The sequence below is a fragment of the Nannospalax galili genome, unplaced genomic scaffold (genome assembly GCF_000622305.1).
Source record: "Nannospalax galili isolate Female #2095 unplaced genomic scaffold, S.galili_v1.0 scaffold995, whole genome shotgun sequence".
NCBI classification, from domain to species: Eukaryota; Metazoa; Chordata; class Mammalia; order Rodentia; family Spalacidae; genus Nannospalax; species Nannospalax galili.
Genome location: NW_008337291.1, coordinates 2,177,831 through 2,201,709, shown reverse-complemented (window position 1 = coordinate 2,201,709; position 23,879 = coordinate 2,177,831). Strand labels below are relative to the sequence as shown.

The 23,879-nt window shown below is 40.6% G+C and overlaps 1 protein-coding gene across 8 annotated transcripts in view; it reads right to left on the bottom strand.

Moving 5' to 3' along the window:
- The window catches only part of Nckap5 (NCK associated protein 5), a 1,008,915-nt gene that overhangs the window by 586,485 nt on the left and 398,551 nt on the right, over nt 1-23,879 (bottom strand). For all 8 annotated transcript variants that reach the window (XM_029563242.1, XM_029563241.1, XM_017797976.2 and 5 more), the window contains one exon: nt 12,409-12,472. In XM_029563242.1, coding sequence (XP_029419102.1) covers nt 12,409-12,472 — 64 coding nt within the window. The remainder of the gene's footprint in view (nt 1-12,408; nt 12,473-23,879) is intronic.

Genomic DNA, 23,879 nt, shown 5'->3' with positions numbered 1-23,879 from the left:
TATATATTATAGGTAGGAACAATGTATTAATGCTTGTATTTGATTTTTGTTCAAGAAATCTGATGACTAGTTTGAGTTATTTGACTTGGGGGCATGTGTGAAACCAGTCACTTTAGTTTCTGAATAATATTTCATGGTTTTCTTTTGCATAAATAAGTAAACATGTGTGCTCATCTGTGATGCCCTCCATTCTTTTGTGCTCTTCTCTGTGCAGTTCAGAACATATGTTAGGAATCATGAAAGTTCATAGAGGTATTCCTTATTCTTTTTCACAGCTGCACATATATATTGTGTAGATATAATTTTAGTCAACCAATTCCCTACATATAGGTGATCAAATTCATCCCAATATCATAAAATCACTAAAAATGCTACGATGGGGCTGGCTAGATGGCTCAGCAAGTAAAAGCAATTTCTGCCAAGACTGATGACCTTAATTTGATCCCTGGGATCCATATGATTGATGAAAGGAGAAAACTGACTTCTGTAAATCGTCCTCTGACTTCCACATCCCTGCTGTGGCACGTGCCTCTACCCCTTCACCCTGCTGCCTCTCTCTGTCTCTCTCCCTCCTCAATCTCTCCCACCTTCACTGAATGAAAGTAAAAACAATTACCAAAAATCCTACAGTGAAAAACTTCATATTTTTACAAGTGACTCTCCAAGTATATTACTAGAAGCAAGAGGGCCAAACCCAAGGGCAAGTGTGTATGCACATTTGTCAGCTATTAGGAAATTCCCTTAAGAATTACACTGATTTACTTTGTTCCCAGCATTGGAGTAGTGTCTATTCACCCATACCCTTAGCAATAGGAGGTGCTGGGGCACTGTCTAGCTTTTATTAGTCTGATAGCTGAGATATGATGCCCTGGTGGCATTCTGATCAGCATTTCTGTATTTATGACTAAGCTTGGATATTGTTTCCTATTCTCAAGGGGCATTTTATATCACTTTTGTGAACTGTCTATGCAAACCTCTTAGCTATTTTGGGCTGTTAGAGTTTTGATTGTTCAACCTTTATCTGTGTATCTGTGTGTACATGTTCATAAGTGCATAGGTACACAAGTGGGTGTACGTGTGTGTGTGGAGACCAAAGCACAACCTCAGGTATTGATCCTTAGGTACACCTTCTACCTTAATTTGAGACAGTCTCTCTGGCCTTGTGCTCATAAATTTGATAGGGTGGCTGGCCAGTGAGATGTAGGGGCCTTCCTATCTCTGCCTCTGTAACACTGGATTTCAGGTGCATGTCACCACACCTGGCTTAAAAAAAAACTATTATTTATTATTTTTATTCTGAGTGTATGTGTATATTGCCTGTATGCAGGTAAGTGCACCCATGTTGCACTGGCCACAAAGGACAGGAGAGGGTGTCAGAGCCCCTGGATCTGGAGTTACAGGTGAATGTTAGCTCCTATGTGGGTGCTGGGATTCGAACCCAGGTCTTCTGCAAGAACAGCCACTGCTCTTAACCACTGAGCCATCTCTTCAGCCCCCACACCTCGCTTTTTATATAGGTCCTAGAGATTCAAACTGTGGTCATCATTCTTTTCTGGCAATCACTTTACCAACTGAACCATCTCCACAGCCCCTGACCTTCAATTTCTTAGATTAATAAATTTTTCTGTCACTCCCTTTATTGGGGGGGTCTTTTTCCTTTGTATATGTCTTCATGCAAAACAAATTTTTATATGAAATGTATCAAAGAACTTGGTGCATCAATATTTCGAGTCCTCAGAAGAAAATCTTTCTTTTTACTAAAGTTAAAGAGGAATTCATCTTCGGTTTTTTGTTTTTGTTTTCTTTCTGGTATTAAATAGTTTCCTTATTACATTTGGACTTCTAATACATTTAGTATTTTTTTTACTGACAGCAATTTGAAGTAATAGAATTTCTCGGTGGTGGGGCCTGGGGAGATGACTCAGTTGGTACAGTGCTTGTTATACAAACATGAAGGCCTGAGTTTGAATTCCCAGCACCTGCATAAAAAAACAACATGTGTCTAATCCCAGACTTGGGAGAAGGGTGGGAGACAGGGACAGGAAGATTCCTGGAGCTTACTAGCAAAAACAGTGAGCTCCAGGTTCAGTGAGAGACTTGTCTCAAAGAATAAGGTAGAGAGCAACCAAGGAACACAACTGATGTTTACTTCTGTCTTCACACAGACTTGTGTGTGTGTGTGTGTGCACGCACACACACACACACACACACACAATTTCCTAGTAGTTAAACATCACCTCTTATCCATTTATATGTAAAACCTTCTGAAGACTGTCTTTACAACTAACTCTAGAAGTAGATATTTAACTTGAGTCACTGGTTGAAGGGAAGTGTTTAATTGGAGGTTTATACAATTCTTACAGATTTCTACCTTGCCCTTATCCTCTCTTCAGTTCCATGTCTGTCTCTTCCTCTCTCATCCACAGATGGGAAGCCAGAACCCAAATAACAAGCCTAATTTTGTTAGAGACCACAGTGAGATGGTTCCTTGACAGCCCATTCTTTATTTGAGGGTGAACTCTCAGCTACACACACAAGGCTTCATTGTGACCATGGCTTCCAGTGACCATGCTAAATCCATTCACAGGACTTGCATCCCCTTTATTAGCACCATCTGAGTCTGTTAGAAATCTTAACCAGGGGTTTAATTTCTCTGCAGAGGGCTTTAAATTAATTAGGGGTTCACATGCTAACAAAGAGCCTGATACATTCATAAATCAATCTGGTGTCGGAGGACCACTCAGAGAGGATGTCTATTCATGGAGACCTCATATTCAGCATCCCTGTTGGGCCCCCAACAAAAGGGTGCAGGTGTGGAATAGGCCACTGTGGCCAGGAGCACCAATAATTATCTTGCATCACTTAAGCCACAGCAGGTAATCTGACAAATCAAAGTCCCAGACACTCAGCAAGTAAAATCCACATCGCCATGAAGAGCCACGTTATATCATTTTAACCCCAATCAATGAAGAATGGTAACACTGTGATTTATTTTATACTAAGCTTAAGAGTTAAAAGGACATTGATCAAAATGGTTCCATTTTTTCCCCTCTTTTGTTAGGAACAGGAAGTAACAGGTGGAACCACTTTTTTTTTTAATATGCATCGATCTTACGTAGAATAGAAGGACCTTTGAAATTGCTGATGCCTTTTATTAAAAACATTCACATTAATGTTTGCATACACACTGGTGTGCTCTATGGGTACAATGCTATTCATAGCCCTTTAGTTGAACTCAATACTTATACATTTTACTGGACTCTAGAACTGCACAGCAATGATTCTTAACTTTTAAGCATTTCTATTTTTGTCAGCAAACATCTGAGAAACAAAAAAATATAGGATTCATTTTTAAATGGTTTTGTATTTTGTCATATCTAAATATATGTGGAAATCAGAAATGTGCATATATTTTTAAATGTTTGAATACATAAATGAATTCCAATTTTAAATGTGGGGCTAGGTCTCACAACAGCTCTCTTTACAGTAAAAAATTCTTTGTCCATTTAAGTGCATTCAGACCCTACCAGGATTTCAAAATCTACATGTTAGAAATAACAAAATCTACATAGGTAATATTCTATAATTAGTTCTCTGAGCTGACAACCCCTCCACGATAAAATTGTGGAGAAATCAATGTTTTTAAAGACAGTAAACTAATTTGTCCCAGTACAAACAGAATCCCTCGAGGTTTATGGTTCTAAACTAATCCAAGGCATAGATGAGCTAGGTTTGGAAATATCCAGAAATAACAGTCTAAGAATTTTAAAGACATGAGAGGTGTTTTTCTTCTGTGTGATGCAAGAGGCTTCCACCAGCACCAGCTCGCTCCTTTCCACAATTACACCATTTGGTTGGACTCATAATGATTCAGACCCTGCAGGGTTCACTGCTGTGGCAAGGACAGAAAAGAAAATAAAAATAGTAGCCCCATGTGCCGGGGAACAGGGATTTAATCACATCCTCTGTGCTGGAAGCACCTGCATCAAACTGTGAAGATAAGTGTGTGTTTCAGAGCATACTGCCCAGTTCATAAATGCATGGCCTCCCCTGCCTCACTTTACCCTCTTGAACCACACAGGCACTCTCAGAGTAGGAACTTGTACCAGTGTCAGTCACATTCAAAATAAAGCAGAAAAACTCTCTTCTTTTGGGGTGCTACCCCGTCTCCAGATAGCTGTCTGATTTTTCTGTCTGCTTTCACACAAGTTTGTAAAGGTGACAGGTTATCATTAAGGTCTCTACTTGGTTATTGATTAATTTCTATTTCCAATTTCCTTACTTAGGAGGGTGGCATGAGACACTCCCAATACAAATATGAGAGTAGCATCATAAAAAGGCCACGCAGGCTACTACAGAGATAACACATTGGATAAAGTGATTGTCTTGCACCCATGAGGACCTGAGTTCAATCTCCTAGTTGGGGGCCAGTGGGATGGCTCAGCCAGTAAAATGCTTGTCCTGCAATCCTGATGACTTGAGTTCCATCCCCAGGTTCCACACAGTGTAAGGAGAGAACTGGCTCCACTTGCACACCATGAAACACATCCATGTCTCCCTCCCAGTTAATTAATTAGCTAGGTTTTGAAATGTTTGCTGTGGGGACCCATGCCAGGCAGAAAGAGCTGGATCACTGGGGCTCCCTGGAAAGCCAATCTAGTCTACCTAGCCAACTTGGTGAGTTCCAGGCCAGTAAGAGATCTTTCCTCCTAAGGGTGACAGTGCCTAAGGAACAAAAGCTGAGGTTGTCCTCCAGTCTCAACATACACACATACAAAAGTACATGTGCAGCTGCATACACAGGGACATGGACAGACATGAACAAATACACACATACAGACACACACACAGAGACACACATATATACACACAGGGCAACATAGGGAGCCAGAACTCCTGAAATTTCATCACCAATTGGTAGTCACTAGCTCTCTGATCCCCACAGTGTCAGAGATAGATATAACCTGTAAAGACAAAACTTGTACTTCTAAGCTGGCAGTGAAGAGGTGCTACCTCACTCACAGACTCTGTGCTGGGGTGCTATGAGAGGAGGCCTAGTGGGGAATGAAGTTTTCACCATTGCTTGGTTGCAAAGAGGTTCCTTAACAATCATGTCGGTGGATGCCACACGGGGCAGCATTAACCAGGCATCCTTTCTTCCCATCCAGGGTGAATTTCAAAGCATTCTCTAGAAAGGCAAAATCCTAATGCTTACACAGAGGTCATAAGAAGGCCTTCATCTCAATGTCATGGAGGCTGATGGGAAACCTGGATTGGTTCCCCAAACAGCAGATCTTCCTCCTTGGGATGAAGCAATGGAATCCGACAGCAGAAGGTTTGAATCACAAGCAGGCTCTCCTAGCACAATTCCAAAATGGTTCAGGTATCCGTGGAATAAAAAATCTCTTATCACACAGATACTAAGACCTCAAACTAAGCAAAAACTATAACAGAAAATACCTACTAGAATGGAAAGGTGTGAGGATTATCTGAGAAAGGTTTTAAGGTGGTCACAATATAAAGGCTTCCAAGAAAATTTTTGCTAAGAATTCAATGAAAATTTTAAATCTTTAGTGAAGAAAGACTTAACACATAAATTAAAGATTCAAACAAAACAAAATGAAAATATATTAAAAATGCAATAGCTTACAGAGAAAGGCCAACAGCCTGGGCTGATGAGGCAATGGAAGAAGGCGGTAAAACTAGGTGAGCTAGAGAGAGAGTAATGGAAAATATGCAGCATGACCACAGAGAGAGGAGATGAGTGCAGAAGGCCAAGAGACTGCTAATCATGTCTCAGAGCTCCTCAAAGAGAAGAGAGAAAAGGACTGAAGAAGTGATCAAAGAAGGAGAAGTGATTGCTCAATGGTTAGGAGCATATACAGCTCTTGCAGAGGACCTGTGTTTGCTTCCCAGAACTCATGTTCGACAGCTCATAACTACCTTTAACTCCAGCTACAGGGACTCTAATGCCCTCTTCTGGCCTCTGCTGGTACCTGCAGTAGCACACACACACACACACACACACACACACACACACACACACACACACACACACACACACAGAAAGAGACAGACACATACACATAAATAAAAATAAAACTTTTTTAAGTTAAGGCATAATGAAAACTTTTCTAAATTTTAAAAAATACATAAAGTAACAGATTTAAGAAATGAAGTGTCCCTCAAACCTGTAAATGCAAAGACTTATTCACTAAGACTTCTTAGTCAGAAAATGAAAGACTAAGGGGAAAATGTTCTTGAATGTAGCATAAAGAGAAAAATGGTGGGATTCCCATAGGGCAAAGCAATTAGAAAGACAAACAGTTTCTCCTTAGAGGAAAGTGGCATAGTATTTTTCAAGTGCTGGGAAAAAAAAAAAAAACTAGAATTGTCAACCCAGAGTCTTATATCCAGGCAAAATATACCCCAGGAATATAGGGGAAATCAAGAGAGTCTCAGATGAAGAAAAACTAGGAAAAAGTGAAATGTCTCTAGCAGAATAAAAGGGATAGGGCATTTAAAAAAATGAATCAGGGCTGGAGAGATGGCTCAGCAGTTAAGAGCACTGACTGCTCTTGCAGGGGACCTGGGTTCAATTCCCAGCACCCACATGACAGCTATGAATCAGCCTTAACTCCAGTTCCAGGGAAATCCTGAAGCCTTCTTCTGACCTCTGCGGCATTGCACAACACAGGTGCACTCACATACATACAGGCAATACACTCATACACATAAAATAAATAAATAAAAATAAATAGAATATTTTTAAAAAATGAATCAAGGGTTTGGCAAGATGGCTCAGTGGATAAAGGCACTTGCTGCCAAGCCTCAGGACTTGAACTTGATCTCCTGGTCCCACATGATAGAAAGGGAACTCCTGCAAGTTGTCTTCTGACTCCATAAATATGTAGTGACCCATATGCACACACAGACACACAGTAAATAATATAAAAAAATTAAACCTACTAAAAGAAAACAGAAGGGAGTTTCTTGATACTGGCAATAATTGCTTTAAATAACTATCACTCTAAAAGCTCGGTGTGATGGTTTGAATGAAAATGTCCCCCATAGACTCTAAGTATTTGGACATTTTTGTCCCTACATGGTGGCGCTGTTTTGGGAGGTTTTAGAAGGTGTGGCTATCCTGGAGGAAGCACGTCACTGGGAGTGGGCTTAGAGAGTTCTTAAGCTTTGCTGGATCTCCAGTTCTCTGGCTTCCTGTGCCTCTGTGATGATGTGAGAGCTTAGCTTCTGCTGCTCCTGGTCCAGCCACCATGCCTTCCTGCCATGATGGCCTGTAATTCGTCTGGAACTGTAAGCTCAAATAAACTCTTCCTTCTACAAGTTGCTCAGGTCAGTGTTCCTATCACAGCAACAGAAAAGTGACTAATACACTCAGTCAGCAAATGTAAATGTGCAAGACAGCACCAAACTCAAAAGTATCTCGATGAAAGCAACCAACAAAAATGCAGATTGAGCCTCCATCTGGGAGAAAATATCTGCAAAAGATATGGTCAATATTAGGGTAATATCCAACAGAACAGCAAAATAAAACAAAAAGGAACAGAAAGGATTTAAAAATGGGAAAAATATTGGGATAGCCTTTTTGAAAAGATGACACAGCAATGATCAATGGATACAGAAAATGATGTAGGCTAAGCATCAACAATCAAGGAAAAGAAACCAAGACAATATGGCACCTCATAGCTTTTAGGACAGGTAATTTTAAAATATTTTATTTATTACTTTTATATGTCTGAGTGAATTGCTTGCATGTAGGTAGGTACAGTCCTGTCATGCAGTGCCCATGGAGGTCAGAAGAGGGCATCAGATCCTCTGGAATTGGAGTTAAGGATGGTTTTTAGCAGCTATGTGGGTGCTGGGAATTAAACTCGGGTCCTCTGCAAGAACAGCCAGTGCTCTTAACCTCTGAGCCATCTCTCTAGCCCCAGGACAGGTAATTTTAACATACAGCAAGAGGTAGCTTGGGAGATGGCTCTGTCAGTAAAGTGCCTGCAGAGAAAACATGAGGACCAAGTTTAGATTCCCAGCACCCAGGTTAAAAAGCCACAGTGGCACGAGCCTATAATCTCCTCGCTTGGGAGATGGAGATAGGAGGATCGTGAGATCTCACTAGCTAGCTGACTTAGTAAATTAGTGAGTGCTAGACTCAGTGAAAGACCCTGTCACAAAAAATATGGTAAAGAATTATTGAAGAAGATACTGTATGTCAACCTGAGGCCTACACACAGACATACACACATACACACATGCATACACATCTATATATACATGTGCACACAAACACAAAAAGAGGCATATACTAGTACAACGTAATTAACTAAAAAGTAGGGGGCTGGAGAGATGGCTCAGCTGTTAAGAGCACAAAAATAAAAGCATATCTAAAACTAGTAGGACACATCTATCACCCCAGCACTTAGGAAGTGGATGTAGAAACATGCCAGATTCAAGGCCAGCATGCCTACATGGCAATTCTAGACCACTGTGGGCTACAAGACCCTATGAAAGATAGAAGGAAAGAGGGAATAAGAAATTAAACCAAACAACTTCATGCTTGTGCTCACATATACATGCCCACTCCAAAGAAAGAATCTTGGAACATCAGGAAGTAAGAAAGAGCTTGAATAGATAAATAAGTTTCCTCTATACGTGTTTTCTAAATTGTGTGACCCATGAACTGAAAAACATGGAAAACAAAGAGAAAACAACAAAGAAGATGGCAGGCATAAGCCATGATGCTTGAGTGACTTCACAGAGAGCAAATGGACACTACGCACCAATTTAAAAACACAGATTTGGGACCTGGAGAAGTGGCTCAGTGGTTAAGAGTGCATACTGCTCTCACAGAGGACCCAAGTTCAGTTCCTAGCACCCACTTCAAGTGACTCACAACTGCCTGTGCTCCAAGGTATCTGATACCTCTGACCTCAAAGTCACTTCTCTTATATACAAGTACTCACACAGAGACACACAGACACACACACAACATATAAACAAATCATAAAAACAAAACAAAATTCCCATAGATTTGTAGAGTAGATTAAAAAAAAACATTATCCAGCTATAGGATGTCCATGGAAAACTAACTATAAATATAACACTCCAGGAAGGTTAAAATAAGTGTGTAGAAAAAGTTTACCATGAAAAATCTTGATTCAGTGGAAGTTAGCATGCATACATTAGCATCAGATGAAGTAGACTTTGGAGGAAAGAAATGTACCGGAGACAGAAAGTATGTGTTATTTGTCTTTTTGAGCTTGGTTTGATTCATTTAATGTGATTGTCTCTAGTTTTATCCATTTTCCTGAAAAAACATAACTTCATTCTTTATAGCCAAAAATTGCTACATCTGTCTTTATCACATCTTTCTTAATTCATTCCTCTGCAGCTGAGTACCTAGTTGGGTTGCATAACTTGGCTTTTGTGAACGGTGCTGCAATAAACATGGATGTACGATTCAAGGGAAGCAAATGGACAGGAGGGAGCCAGGTTCTTGAGGTTTCCGGGTTATTTGGATATATTCTAGCCTTTGGTGAAAAAGGGACATTTTTCATAAAATTCCAAATTATGCTTAAAAAGATGATTTCTTTAACATGTCAATATATTTCAGTGGACAATTAAAGCAAACTGAGGATTTCCTACTTATAAATTGAATATGTATGTGTATTTATCTGTGTAGACATACACACATATACGGTGTTCCTAGTATATACTCAGGCAAAAAATGACAATTGTTATAAGCTCTGTCTCTGCCCCCAAACAAATGAAAGCACTAACTCTGGCTTAAATGGGTTTGAAAACAGTTACCCTGGACTTGAACTTGATCACTCACTTAGGATTGTATAGCTCAGTTTACACACCATCAAGCAACAAAGAGCTGGGGCAGCAAATATACCCTTGTAATTCAAATTAAATGAATCTTTAGCTAACTAAAAACAATGTTTTTTGGCAGGATCCTTCTTTCCTTCCAAAGCAGTGAGAGTCAAATTCCTGCAGCTCCTGCCTCTCTCTGTGGTCTGACTTCAGACATGATGTGTTCACAAGAGAACAGTGGCCTAGAAGGAAACTAAAGCTCTGGGTTTATGAATGGAGCATTAATAAAGGAGGGAGCCTTCCAGAGAGGTTAAAATGTCAGAGACCACCCAGAGAAGGAAGAGCTGAGAAGCTGCCCCATGGTGGTGTAATGATCCTCTATGCTCAGCCCAGAGGTCAGTTCCAACAGCATTCAGAGGCTGTGAAGGCAGAGCTACAAAGACCTCAGTCAAGGTTGCACACTGGCCTGTACCTACACATACATGCAAGTTGACAGGACCATGAATACCATGGGAGGTGAGCTCACAAGAGGACCATGATCCACATGGTCAGAGCTTGAGGCCCAGAACTAGCAGGTCTAAATGGGAGCCTTAATAATAAATTCAACATTCTCTTTTGGATTAAAACATCTCTTGCAGAGGACACTGGACCAATTCCCAGCACCCACATGGTGGCTACGAACCATCCTTAACTCCAGTTCCAGGGGAATCTGAAGCCCTCTCTGACCTCTGTGGCACTGCACGACCCAGGTGCACTCACATACATGCAGGCAATACACTCATACACATAAAATAAAAACAATGAATAAAATTTTTTAAAAGACTGAAAACTTCATGATCTCATGTCCAAAATATCAAAAGCTTGAATACTTAACATGCCATTCCTGCTCCCACTGATCAAAAGACTCAATGCTATTATTAAAAATCCACAGAGTGCATTTTCTGGAAATTGACAAGCTATCTCCACTACTGGCAGGGGAAATCAAGAAACTCAAAATGGTGGAAATATTTTGGAAATAACAAAGTCACAGGTCTACAGTACCTTGTTTTTTATTTTACTATAAACTCATAATAAGTACAAACATGAGGACCTGAATTCTATCCAGAGAACCCAACTCAAAAGCCAGGCACAGTGGCATGCACTTGGAATCCCAGTGCTTGGGAGGCAGAAACAAGTGGATCCCTTGAGATCTCTGGCCAGGGACGCTGTCCTATTTGATGAGTTCTAAGTCGGTGAGACCCTGTTACAAAAATGGTATATGGTGCCTGAAGAAGGATTCCAAGTTTGTTCCCATCTGCGTGTGAGTGCATACAAGTGTAGCTGTATGCTACAGACATAGCACACAATCCCACACATATACACAGAGTGACCCAGGCTGTCTAAAATACAGTGAGCAGTCCAGATCAGAAAGGTTCAGCTCACCACTCAGATCTTTATTATTTTCCAACCTGTTTCCATTCCATTGCTTAAAGGTGCTTATGGGTGGTTGCCTCAAACTGAAAAGTTTGAACCTTTTCAAGATTCTCTATATATTTTGATTTTTAGAAAAACATAGTGATCTCCTTCCCAAAGTATACCAGCTTCTGTTCCCTCCGTGACATGAACTGTTCAACATCCAGTCTGTCATTCCAGCCCTCTGTGTTCTATACTGGGAGAAGCACAGGGCCAGAGACTTCACAAACTTCTTCCTCTTTTCAGAGGGTGGACTGTCACTTAGCTCTCCTGAAATGAACTGGAAGCAGCCTTCAGTGCCTCAAACCCATCATTCCTTTTCATAAAGAATGGATTCTCCTGCTGAAATTCACACACCTGCTACCATCTTGTCAGAAAAGGAGCAAAATAAGGCTTATGTGATATTTTCCTCTCAGAGGTAGCAGTTAATTCACACACACACACAGACTCCCTGGGTACCCAGCGGTCACCTCAGATGTTGCAGTAGCACTCTGGTGGCTACTTCAGTAAAGACTGTAGTCTATAAAATGCAGTTTTGATGGACCAAAACAACCATATTGATTTTTCTGTACAATTCAGAAATGCAAGGAAGCATCCGTTTTCTAAATGACAGGGGCTGGAAAGGGCAGCAAGAATGCACCACAAATACTACAGAAGAAGAGAATAAACAGCAATTACATTAGCAAATACCAGGGCCTTCCTTCCTTTATTTATTTACCTTCTAAGAACAGAGAAGTTTGAATTAAATTATACTGTTCTTACCTAAAACTCTAAGGTTGTTCATTTACAGAATTGGCACTTACAGATGGAAGCTTGGCCATCCAGCAGAGAGTCTTGAAATCTAGCCTTCTAACCCTTTGAATATTTGAGCAGTATTTCAAAACTCAGTCTCAGGGTCTCTCAGTCTGTCTGTGTGTCTCTCTGTCTCTGCTTCTACCATCTTCCATGGCAAAGCTATCTAAACTGTGCATAAGTGTATCATTTACCAAAAACATATCATTAAGTTAGCTATAAGCCAATATTTTGTTTAGATATATCATTTGCCAGGACAGAAGGATTTTGAAGCCAGAGCCCTTGTGACAGGAGGCTCGGAATGAAAGGGGACCATCCAAGACTCACCATAGCCCCTTCACTTGTTCTTTGGGCAACTTCCCTCTGCAGCCGGGCCACAGCCAACTTCTCCCTGCAGAGAGAGAACACATGATTGGATGAGCATTCCAGGAATTGAGATTCTACCACGTGACTGGGTAATATTCTTTGGAGGTCTTCAGAGAAACTCCTTCCTTAACTTCCCACTTTCTCTCCACCATATTTAATACTAATAATTAAAATGATCACTCACCAGGGCATCATCTCCATCCACTGTCATGACACTGTTTCTTTTGTTGTGGAGTCTGTATTAGCCAAATGAATATTGAATGCACATTAAGCTATGCTCCAGTCACTAAGCTCAGTGACACATATCGTTCATAGCTTAAGTTTCTTGGGCTGAACTACCTCAGAGGTACTTCTGTATTGATTTTGATTAGATATTTTAATTATTCATCTTTTTGCTCTATAATGCTGAATTTTAAAGAGTAAACAAAATATAACTCTATACCACTATTAAAATAACAGAAAATCATTTACAGGTTTGTTGTATAAAATTAACTACATTAGGCATTTTGCTTATTCTCCTCTGAGACTGCCAGTTACCCATTGTATAGATGAGAAAACTAAGGGTCAGAGAGGCTAAGCAAATACTAAATGTTGAGCTGGGATGTGATAGGATGGAGTGTTTGTTTCCTTATTTCAAAGCCTAAATAAAAGTCTTCATACCATTTTCCAAGTCCTAGGAAGAAAAATGTAGTCTTGAAAATAAAATTTGCAGTTCAGCAACATGGCCGGGCAGATGAAGCTGTTTGTTGCACAAGCCTGTGGAACTGCAACACCCCAAGTCATTCAGACTGAGGAGATTCGTTCTCTAAGGCTCATATGGTGAAAGGAGAGGGCAAGTTGTCCTATGACCTCCACATGTAATGCCATGGCATGTGGGTGCTCATGCATGCACACAAGAACACACACACACACACACACACAAGAATACACACACACACATACACACACAGGCATATGCAAACACACATACACAAAATGCATTTTTGTAAAAATCAAATTAACTTTAATATTTTGTACTTAATAATGAAATTTGATTTATATTCCTTATAACTGATTTCACTTACTGTATTCATTGTCATGTTAAGAATGTTCTTATGAAGTGATACATGCACTTTGAACAGATTTTCAGTTTTTTAAAACAGATGACTCAAAAGTAAGTAGTGACTTCCAGTCACCCCCAAATCTTAGATTTAACAAGGATTTTCACCAAAATCCTTCTCTTCCTAACAAGATGAGAAAGTATTTAGTGGCATTTTATCCCTGGTGTTCCCTCATCCACAGGATCAGCTGTGCAAACACAGAGGAAGCAGCTCCATTCCTAGGCAACTGAAATTGCTAGAGCTACAGGAAGACCCTATCTCAAAAAAATAATAATAATGAAAATAAAACAAAACCCCCAAACATCCCAAGTCATCAAGACTGAGGTGATTGCTTAGTCAGTAAAGTGATTGGTTATAAACATGAAAACACCAGTGCTGGATCCCAGAATCTATGTAAAAAGCCAGGTGTGGTGGCGTGTGTTTTTAATCTCAATACTTGGGGAGCAGAGACAGATAGGTCCCTCAGGGCTCCTTGGCCATTCTAGACTACTTAGTGAGTTATAGGCCAGTGAGAGATGCTGTCTCAAAATGCAAGTGCCTAGGGAATGACACCAAAGGCTAGCCTCTGACCTCTACACACATGGGCACACATATGCATAACCCTTGTGCTTTGTTTTGCTTAAGTCTGAGCAGTCTTCTGGAAGGAACAGTCCTTTCTGAGTAAATATCCAAAGGGACACACATGTGGGGACCCTAGGGCAGAACTGTGAAGACTGCCCCTGTGAGAAGGAACAGCAATGTACACAGAGGAGCCACACGACCATGGAGGGAAGGTATGTCCCTTTTGAGTAAACAAGGTGGAGAAACCATGTGTGTTCAGATTTAGTCCTGATGAACAGATAAGAGCACAAATGCAGTGACGAAAGACGTAGCGGAGGTGACAAGAACTGATACGTATTTAAATATAGAAACTGAATATATGCATTTATCTCCTCTCTCCCCAGAAACCATTAGAAATGCAGCAATGATGGTTCTAGGCTTTGAATGTGAAATGCTCCCCCTCAATGGTTTAATGTGTTTAACACCTGGTCCCCAGCTGTTTGGGAAGACTGTGGAACCTTTAGAAGGTGGAGCTTTGCTGGAGGAAGTAGGTCACTGGGGGTGGGCCTTCAAGTTTTATGGCCAGCCTTACTTCCTGTTTTCTCTGTTCCTGTGGTTGCAATGTGACCAGCTGCCTGCTGCTGCTGCCACCCTGTCTTCACTACTTGCTGCCATGTTTTCTGTCCCATGACAGAATGTATCTCCTAGAACTGTAAAGTAGATTATCCCCCTCCTCCCTTGCTTTTCTTCTTGTCAGATATTTGGCCAGGGTAACAAGAAAAGGAACTAATACGGATTCAAAATCCATGATGTCAATGAAAGCTAGAGCATCCACCCTATACTCTGTGATTCAGCATCTTCCCCTTGGCAGTATGGACCCAGCAGAAATGTGCATATGTGTTCACCAAAGAACACAGACTAGAACATTCATAGAAGCCTTATTTGGAATAACCTTGAATGGAAAATAAGCATCAGCCTGAACAAAATAGCAAGTAAGGAAACTTGCTGCAATGTAATGGAATCCTTTATAGCGCTGGGAAGGAACAGCCTTCACCTCATCCAACAGTTTGTGGAATATCATAAATTTCATGAAGTGAAGTAGTAAGGGCACCAATTACACTTATACAAAGTGAAAATATGGGACTAGCGAGATGCTTGGCAGTTTACAGATATTTCTGCTCTTTCAAAGGACCTGAGTTCAATTCCCAGACCTACATAGGGCAGCTAACAACTGCCTATAACTCCAGCTGCAGCAGATCCAATGTCTTCTTCTGACCTCCCGAGGCACCCATACACATGTGGTATAAGCACACAGACACAAATACATATAAATAAAAAATAAGATTAAAATAAATCTTAAAGTGCAGATATGCACAAAGCCTCTACCTAATTCAATAAGATTTAAAGGTTAAGATGTGACTACCAAAATGACAGAGGCAGAAATGTCTCTTCACAGATAATCCAATTCTCTACAAGTTCTTCTGGCTGGGAGATAGTTGACTGGGTAGAAGGCTTGGGATGCAAGCTTGAAAACTTGTCTGGATCCCCAGCTTGGAGTAAGACATAGTAGTACCATTCTATAATCCCAGGGCTCATGCAGGAACATGGGAGGTACAAAAAAGAATCCCTGGAAGACTGTAAGCCAGTCAGTCTACTGTACACCAGAGAACAGCAAAGATACTCTATCTCAAACAAGGTGCAGGTTGAGGACTGACACCCAAGATTATTATCTGACCTCTGCAGTTATATGTGTGCCCCTCCTCCCATACACACATAAAGATAAAAAAACTTCCTAAGCCATTTACAAAACATTGCTACACCTAACATATGATTATAACAAAGTAACAGGGAGATAGCAAAGGAATGAGTAGAAAAAATGTGGTATGCATATACAATGGAGTATGATTCAGCCATAAAGGAAACCAAAATCTTAACATTTGTAGGACAATAGATGGAACTGGAGATCATATTGAGCAAAATAAGCCACACTCAGAAAGAAAAAGATTGCATGTTTTCTCTTATATACAGAAGCTAAACATAACTTAAAGGTAGAAAAAGAGGGATGGGGACTAGAGAGATGGCTCAGCGGTTAAAAATGGTGGTTGCTCTTGCAGAGGACTTGGGTTTGATTCCCAGCACCCATATGGCAGCTAATAACTATCTATAACTCCAGTTCCAAGGGATCTTATGCCCTCTTCTGACCTCTGTGGGCATTGCAAAACATGTGTGCACCTATTGACATGCAGGCATAACACTCACACACATAAAAAAAAAAGTAGTCAAGTAAAATATTTTTTAAAAAAGACAAAGAAAGATGGCAGAGGAAGGTGAGATCAAGAGAGGCTAGAAGGAAGGACGGCCTTGTAAATACACAAAAAATTTTCATAATGAAATTCATTAACCATATAACTGATAATGTGTTAATAAAAAATAAAGCGCTTTTGTTCATTGGTTTTTGGACAGGGTCTCAGATAGCATAGGCTGGCCCCCAAATCACTATGGGGCTGAGGATGACTTTGAATTCCTGATCCTCTTACTTCCACCTTTTGAGTGCTGGGATTACAGGCCTGCACCACCAAATCTGTAGCAAATTCTTCTGTAAACTCTTTCTCACTAGGAAGTATCACTCCATCAAAATAAAAACGGCCATCCCACCCAAAGAATCCCAAGCAAAAGAGAAAGAAGAGGAATTCAGATTTTCCCCTGCTATTGAGAAGTCCCTGGTTTGTTTTGCTTTGTTTTAAATTATATTTATTTATTTATTTTCATTTTATGGATATGAATGTTTTCCCTGCATGTATGTAAGACCACCCATGTCCTACAATTCTCTAGGAGGCCAGAAGAGGGTGTTGGATCCCCTGGAACTAGAGTAATAGAGGTTGTTAGTTGGGAACTGAACCTGGGTGCTCTGCAAGAGCAGGCAGTGCTATTAACCCCTAAGCCATCTCTCCAGGTTCTTCCTCCTCCCCCTCCCCTTCCCCCTCCCCCTCCTCCTCCTTCTTCTTCTTCTTCTTCTTTTTTTTTAAAAAATCTAATTCTCCAAATTGTGCTGCCCATATACTCACAGATGTGGAGCATGGTGAGTCTATCAGGGGCCACTCCCTTAAAGGAAAATGAATCTTCCCCTTAAAACCATCAACTGTCAATAGTCCCTCAGTTAGAGGCAGGGCCTGTGAGTACCTCCCCTCTCCATGATGGAATGTTGACAGGCTTGATCTTATGCAGGTCTTGTGCAGGCAACCACAGCTACTCTGAGTTCATGGGTGCAGTGGTCCTGTCATGTCCAGAAAACACTATTTCACTCTGGCCCTCCCAACCTCTGGCTCTTGCAATTTTTTCTCCCCTTCTTCCTCAATGGTCTTTGAGCTTTGGGGTGATGGGGTATGATGCAGATGTCCCATTTATGGCTGAGCACTCCATAAACACATATTCTCTGCATTTTGATCAGTTGTGAGCTTCTGCAATAACAACTGACCACTATACAAAGAAATTTCTCTAATGAGGCTTGAGAGCCTCACTAATCTGAAAAAGGACATGAAGTTGGGAGGAGGTGTGGGTTAGATCTGAGAGGAGTTATGGGGAGGAATAGAGGTGAATTCAATCAAATTACGTTGTATGCATGAAGGAAATTCTCAAAGAATTAATTAAAATATTCTATTAAAGAAAAAAAGAGGAAGCCCCTGGACAACAGCTATGTAAGAATGCAAGGCTATACTCCTGATTAAAGGGATGGAATCCCATGTTCTCCATGAAAGAACCCCTGACTCAGGACTGGAGATGGGAATGGTTCAGTGGGTAAGATGCTTATTGAACAAGCATGATGATCTGATGTGTGTATCTGTAATTCCATCATGGTGGGGGGCAGAGCCAGGAGGATCACTGAGGTTTTGCTGGCCACCAGCCTAGCTCTATGTTGAGTAAGAACTGTCTCAGACTTTGTCTTAAGAGAATAAGGTGGAGAGTGATGGAGTAGGACTCCTGGTGTCCACCTCTGACCTTTGCACACACACAAAAAGAGAAAGAAAATAATTTTTCATCGATATAAAACAAACTATGTATTTGTAGATACTGAGACAAACTTAAGTATTAATATGAAATTTAGTCAGATTCAGAGACAGGAACACAAAACCTAGGCAAGTATTAACTCCAGTACGCAATGCTAGAATTCAGATTCAGTCATGGATGGCATCACTTCATTTTATCAGTTAATTCATAAATTAATTTAGAGTTCAAGCAAAAGATTGGTGAGAAGAGGAAGCATGGAAAGACAGATATCCATGAAAACATTTCCATTATTAAAAACGAAGGAAATGACCAAGTTCTTGAATAGGTGACAACACTATGACACATCATGTTTCTGGGATGAAGTTGCAGACTCAATCAAAAAAACAAACGTAAATAGCCTAGTCTTTTTCAACAGCAATCTAGTGTGCCTTTCGGTTTGGAAGTCTCCAGCACACCATGTTGTCAACCTCCCTCGTTCCAATATGTCTGTAAAACCAGTTGGGACCAGTATCTTTTTCATGCAAATTGAAGATACTTCCAAACAGCTTTGTGTAAAAAATAAATAAACAAAGAATGCTTGACTTGCTGGCTACTCAAAGCAAATTAAACACACTCGGGTCCATGTACATTCATGCTCCTGTCTGAAGGGTTTAGTTCTGCTGGCAACAGACAACTGTGACTTCACAATGCATCGCTGTTTTGTTCAGTGTCTGTGGCAAAGGCAGCAGCTCATTAGGAATCGGGTATTGAGTTTATGATTACAAAGCAAATGCCTGGGGATATGTGATCAAATGCTTCAGATCCTTATTTACAGAACAGGAATAAAAGGAGAATATAAAGCGCACACTCACAACAAATGAGGTATACCTACTTCGCTTTCAGTTTTCCTCTAACTAAATGTTAAAATAATGGTTTTTTACTCCCAAGATGACATAGATCCATTCTTATCAAATTTTATACCCAAATGGAGACTAAGTCACAAGTTACTAAACACAGTCTATGTAACTCCTCATCAGTGTTCAAATCTCAAGCACCCATATAAAAAGCCACATATGGCCAAGTCTGCAACCCCAACACTGTGAGGACTGAGACAGGAGGATTGCTGGACCTTGCTGGTTAAATGAGAGACCCCTGAGAGACCCTACGGTAGACAGTGATAGAACAGGACTCCTAATATCCTCCTCTGGCCTTAATCAAAGATAATAATAAAGAACAATACATTTTTTTTTGTGCAAACTGTCGATCTTCAGAATGCCTCTGACAGATCTGCAAGGTAAGCCCAAGAAAGAATGCCCCCAATGAAACCATCAGCGTACTGGCACTTGTAAAAACCTGAAAATACCTGCAAGGCTTCAGGCTTAGCAAATATTCCCGAAGAAGCCTTCTAAAAAGGGGGATATATTCAGTTTGTGATCAGTGGAGACCACAGACTACAGGGCTTTGCAGAGCCATCTGCTGAGACAGAGTGAAAGGCAGAACTTTCTAGAAACAGATCAATATTCACTAGCCCTTCTAAAGAGGACCTAGGACTCACTTGCCTCCTCCCGCCACCACATCCACACACTAACAGGAAGAAGGGAAGCTGCCCTGTCTCCTACTCTCCACCAGGCAGATGCCTCATGAGAGTGCCTTGAAGGCAGAGAAGAGCATGAGTGTAAGTATAAACAACTGTTTCTACTCATCACTAAAACCCACTCCCTACAGTCTGTTCATGAAGCAGGGAATAGACCTGAATGGGCCACTCCACCTCACCTGAAGCAAGTGGTCAATGTGCTACAGAATTTGTGCTTTTAATTGAGACATCAGATAACATGTACGATCTCTACTGCACGTTTTTCAGGAAAGAATTTTATAAACGCCAAGTAGGTTAGTATAGGTTTCTAAATATGAAGATAAAAATTATTGAACACTTTGCAGATCCAAAATTAGTTTCCTTTATGGTGGCAAAAATACTGTGGTATTGAAGAATATTGTAAGACCCTCCCCTGCATATCTAAGTTCATGTTAGTTTTAGGTTTTATTTTAAGTTTCTATATCTCAAGATATTTAAAACAGTAATGTGTATGGTATATAACATAGAGGTCTGATGGTTAGAGTTTATTGTTAACTCGGTACAACCAAATGTCACCTAGAAAGAGAGTCTCAATGAAGGATTATATACATTGGGTTGGTCTGTGGACATGTCTGTGGCATCAGATTGGCTTATTAAGTAAATTGATGTGGGAAGATCCAACCCACTGTGGGTGGCACCACTCCCTAAGCAAGGGGTCCCGAACTGTATTAAGACTGGAGAAATCAAGCTGAGCAGAAGGAAGCAAGGCAGTGCGTGTGTGTGCATTCATTTTTCTCTGCTTTGACTATGGGTGTGATGGGAACACCTGCTTCAAGCTCCTGCTGCTGTTAGATCCTTGATAGGAAGGACTGTGAACTGGACTTAAAAGCCAAATAAATTGCTCTCTTTCCTAAACTGCTTTTTCAGAGTATTTTATCACAGCAACAGAAATAAAACTAGGACAAAGTCTACCTCTAATTTACCTAGAATAATCTTCTAATGAAAAAGACCTAATCTACTGATAAAGAAAATTTTAGTTAATCCAGCAAACACTAGTGAGGGTTTGTTCTAGGGCTAAATAATGGGAAATTAAAACGAGTGAGACAGTTCTAAAATCAACATGTTCAGTTCTAGTTGTTAAAACCAACTGGAATGCACACCAAAAGTACAAGGAGCACACCAGCACAGGGGTGTTATACTCAAAGCTAGCTTTAAAAAGAATAGTATAGGGTTTAGGATGTGGCTCAGTCAATAGAGTTCTTGCCCAGCATAAACAGAATCCTAGAACCAATCCCTAGAACTACATAAAATAGGTATAATGGGGCGTACCTGTAATCCCAGCACTTGGGGGTAAAGGCACAAGGATCAGAAATTCAAGGAAATCCCTGGGGTACACAGCAAGTTAAAGGCTACTTTGGGATACACGATATTCTGTTTTAAAACCAATGTATAAATAGCAATTATAATTCTATTGGCAATTAATGTAAATATATAATTATGAAATAAAATCATGGTTTTACAAAAAAGTTTTGTTTGTTTATGTGTGTGTGGGTGTGACCATGTGCATGTGCATGTGGGTGCTCTTGGAGGCCAGAAGAGGGCAATGGAGTCCTCCAGAGCTGATATGGGTGTTTCTGAGCTGCTTGACATGGGTGCTGGAAAGTAAACTCTTGTCCTCTGAAAGAGTAGCAAACACTTTTAACCACTGAACCATCTCTCCAGCCCCAATAATCATGATTTTAAAACAAAAATAAAATGAGTGGCACAGTTTAATAGAAAATCACTTTAGAAAATCGCTTTCATGTCGGCCCAATAAAAATGAGACCCCTGGACCCTCACTTGTGGTTCATTGATTATGCCACCATGTCACATGGGGGTGGCCTCTGGAGAGCCATTGAGTATGACAGACTGAGAATCAAAAGGCAAATACAGTCATCATATCACTATGAAAGGAGCTGTAACACTATACATCCTTTAGAAAGGTCATAGCACCTCAGAGCCCTCTGTCTTCAGGAGCCCCTGCTAATGTGTGGAAATGCCTATCTATCCTGGGAAAACATAGGATACTTGCATGGGCTACAATAAAAGGCTTTGTATATCACCACTCATATGGTTCAGTATGATCATTATTTTCATCCAGATTCATAAAATCGCAATGAATATTCATTTGATTAAAATTGTACTGTTGTGTGCTTATGTTGTGGAGGGGTGTGTGTGTGTGTGTGTGTGTGTGTGTGTGTGTGTGTTCTTTTATGCAGGAACATGTGAACATGTGTGCCTTGTGTATGTAGGCCAGAGTTCAACCTCAGGTGTTTTTCCTCGGTTGCTGTTGCCCTTGTTTATTGAGACAAGGTCTCTCAATGAATCTGAGAGTCACCAAGTAGACTAGCCTGGCTGGCTACTGGGCCTCAGCAATCCACTTGTCTCTAATTCCTCAGGGCTGGGATTGCAAGTATACCCCACCACAATTGGTTGTTTTTACATGAGTTCTGGAAATTTAATTCAGGTCCTTATACCTGCAAGGCAAGTACTTACCTACTAAGCTATCAACATCTGCCTTTTGGGGGGAAATAATGTCTCATACTCTATTTTTCCTAATTTAAATATGACCATTATTTTTGTCCAAATTAATAAAATAGCAATGACTATACATTTAGTTAAGATCTTACTCATTATCTCTTGTGCTTTCATAACTACCAATGTCTACTAACAGTCTGCTCAAATAATTACAGACATCTCCAAGGATGCAACACATTCTAGATTAATTTAATGTGAACCAGTGAGAGAAACACAAGAAAACTTATCAAGTAGACACTAGGAATGGGGAGGTGGCTCAGTCAGTAAAGTGCTTGCCATGCAGCCATAAGTACTTGAGTTCCATCCCCCAAAATCCACTTTTAAAAAATCTGGGTGTTGTGGCATGCACTTGGAAACCCAGCACAGGGGTGTGGGATGGAGACAGGTGGATATCTGGGGCTTACAGGCCAGTCAACCTAGCCTACTTGGGCAGTTCTAGTCCAGAGAGAGACCCTGTCTCAAAACAAAAAGTGGAAGGTGACTGAGAAACCACACCTGAAGTTGACCTATGGCACATAAACACACCATCAGAACCACCACCGCTACCACCACCACCACCACCACTACCAAATTCCAAGTGCTAATATTCCTTATAGTATAGAAGAAAAATGCAAATCCAGTTCCCTACATGAACCCATGCTCAGACATGGGCTTTGTTTCAATCAACACACTCTCCTAAATTTCCCCATGAAGATACTGCCAAATGCCTAGAGGGAAATTAGATAAATGATTGCTCTCATCTGTCCCCTAGAGCAGGGAGTTATGCACAAAAATCTTGGGGGAAAATGTTCAATTAATCATCAGCCAGCCCTATTTCTAGCAAATCCCTAAGAATAGGAGGCTGGTGGTGATCTGGTACATGCATGGAAGGGACAGGTTTGCTCTCCCAAGGAGTCCGGGGACCATTCTCTCCATAAAGAGATATCCTGGGGAGTCACCCGCTGCAGAAGGCAGGACAATGCCAGGAGGCAGGTGCACCTGTCGCACCAGCAGATGGCAAGATCAGTGGCAGCAGTCCCTGAGTCAGGACTAAATTAATTAGCCTTTCCACAGCACTTCAACTCATTACTCATCCCCCCAGATATGCAGTGAGAGACCAGATTTTACACAAACTTTTAGAAGGCACAATGCAAAGGAAAGAAAACCCTTTATCGACTTTTTCCACTTCTTACCTTCCCCAATTCTTTAAAGTGCCACAAATCACTCTTTCATGACCTGCATCAGGGGAATTTATTCACATCCATGATACATAAAAGTTAGTAAATTGAGAGGGAATGATATGTTTATTGACTTTTACAAAGCATTCTGCACCAATAACTATGAGTATCCAGTCATGGGGAAACACAACAGGTTGATAATGGGCCCATTCAGTAGCCTCAGGAGCAAACAAAAGTTTAATAGTATTGTGTTTGCTGATTAAGATGTGACTCCATTTTCTCCCTTAAATCAAGAACATTCATACTGCACTCCCCCTATAAAAAGGGATTTGATATTTTAGAATCCAGAAATAACTAGCAAAAAGAAACAAGAATCTGCAATTTTGTAGTCTGCCTTTTAACAGCAACAAAATGCATCTCTCATAGTTGGATAGATAGTTCATCAGTACACAATGACCCCAGTTCAATCCTCAGAATCATTTAAACAAAATAGGGCATGAT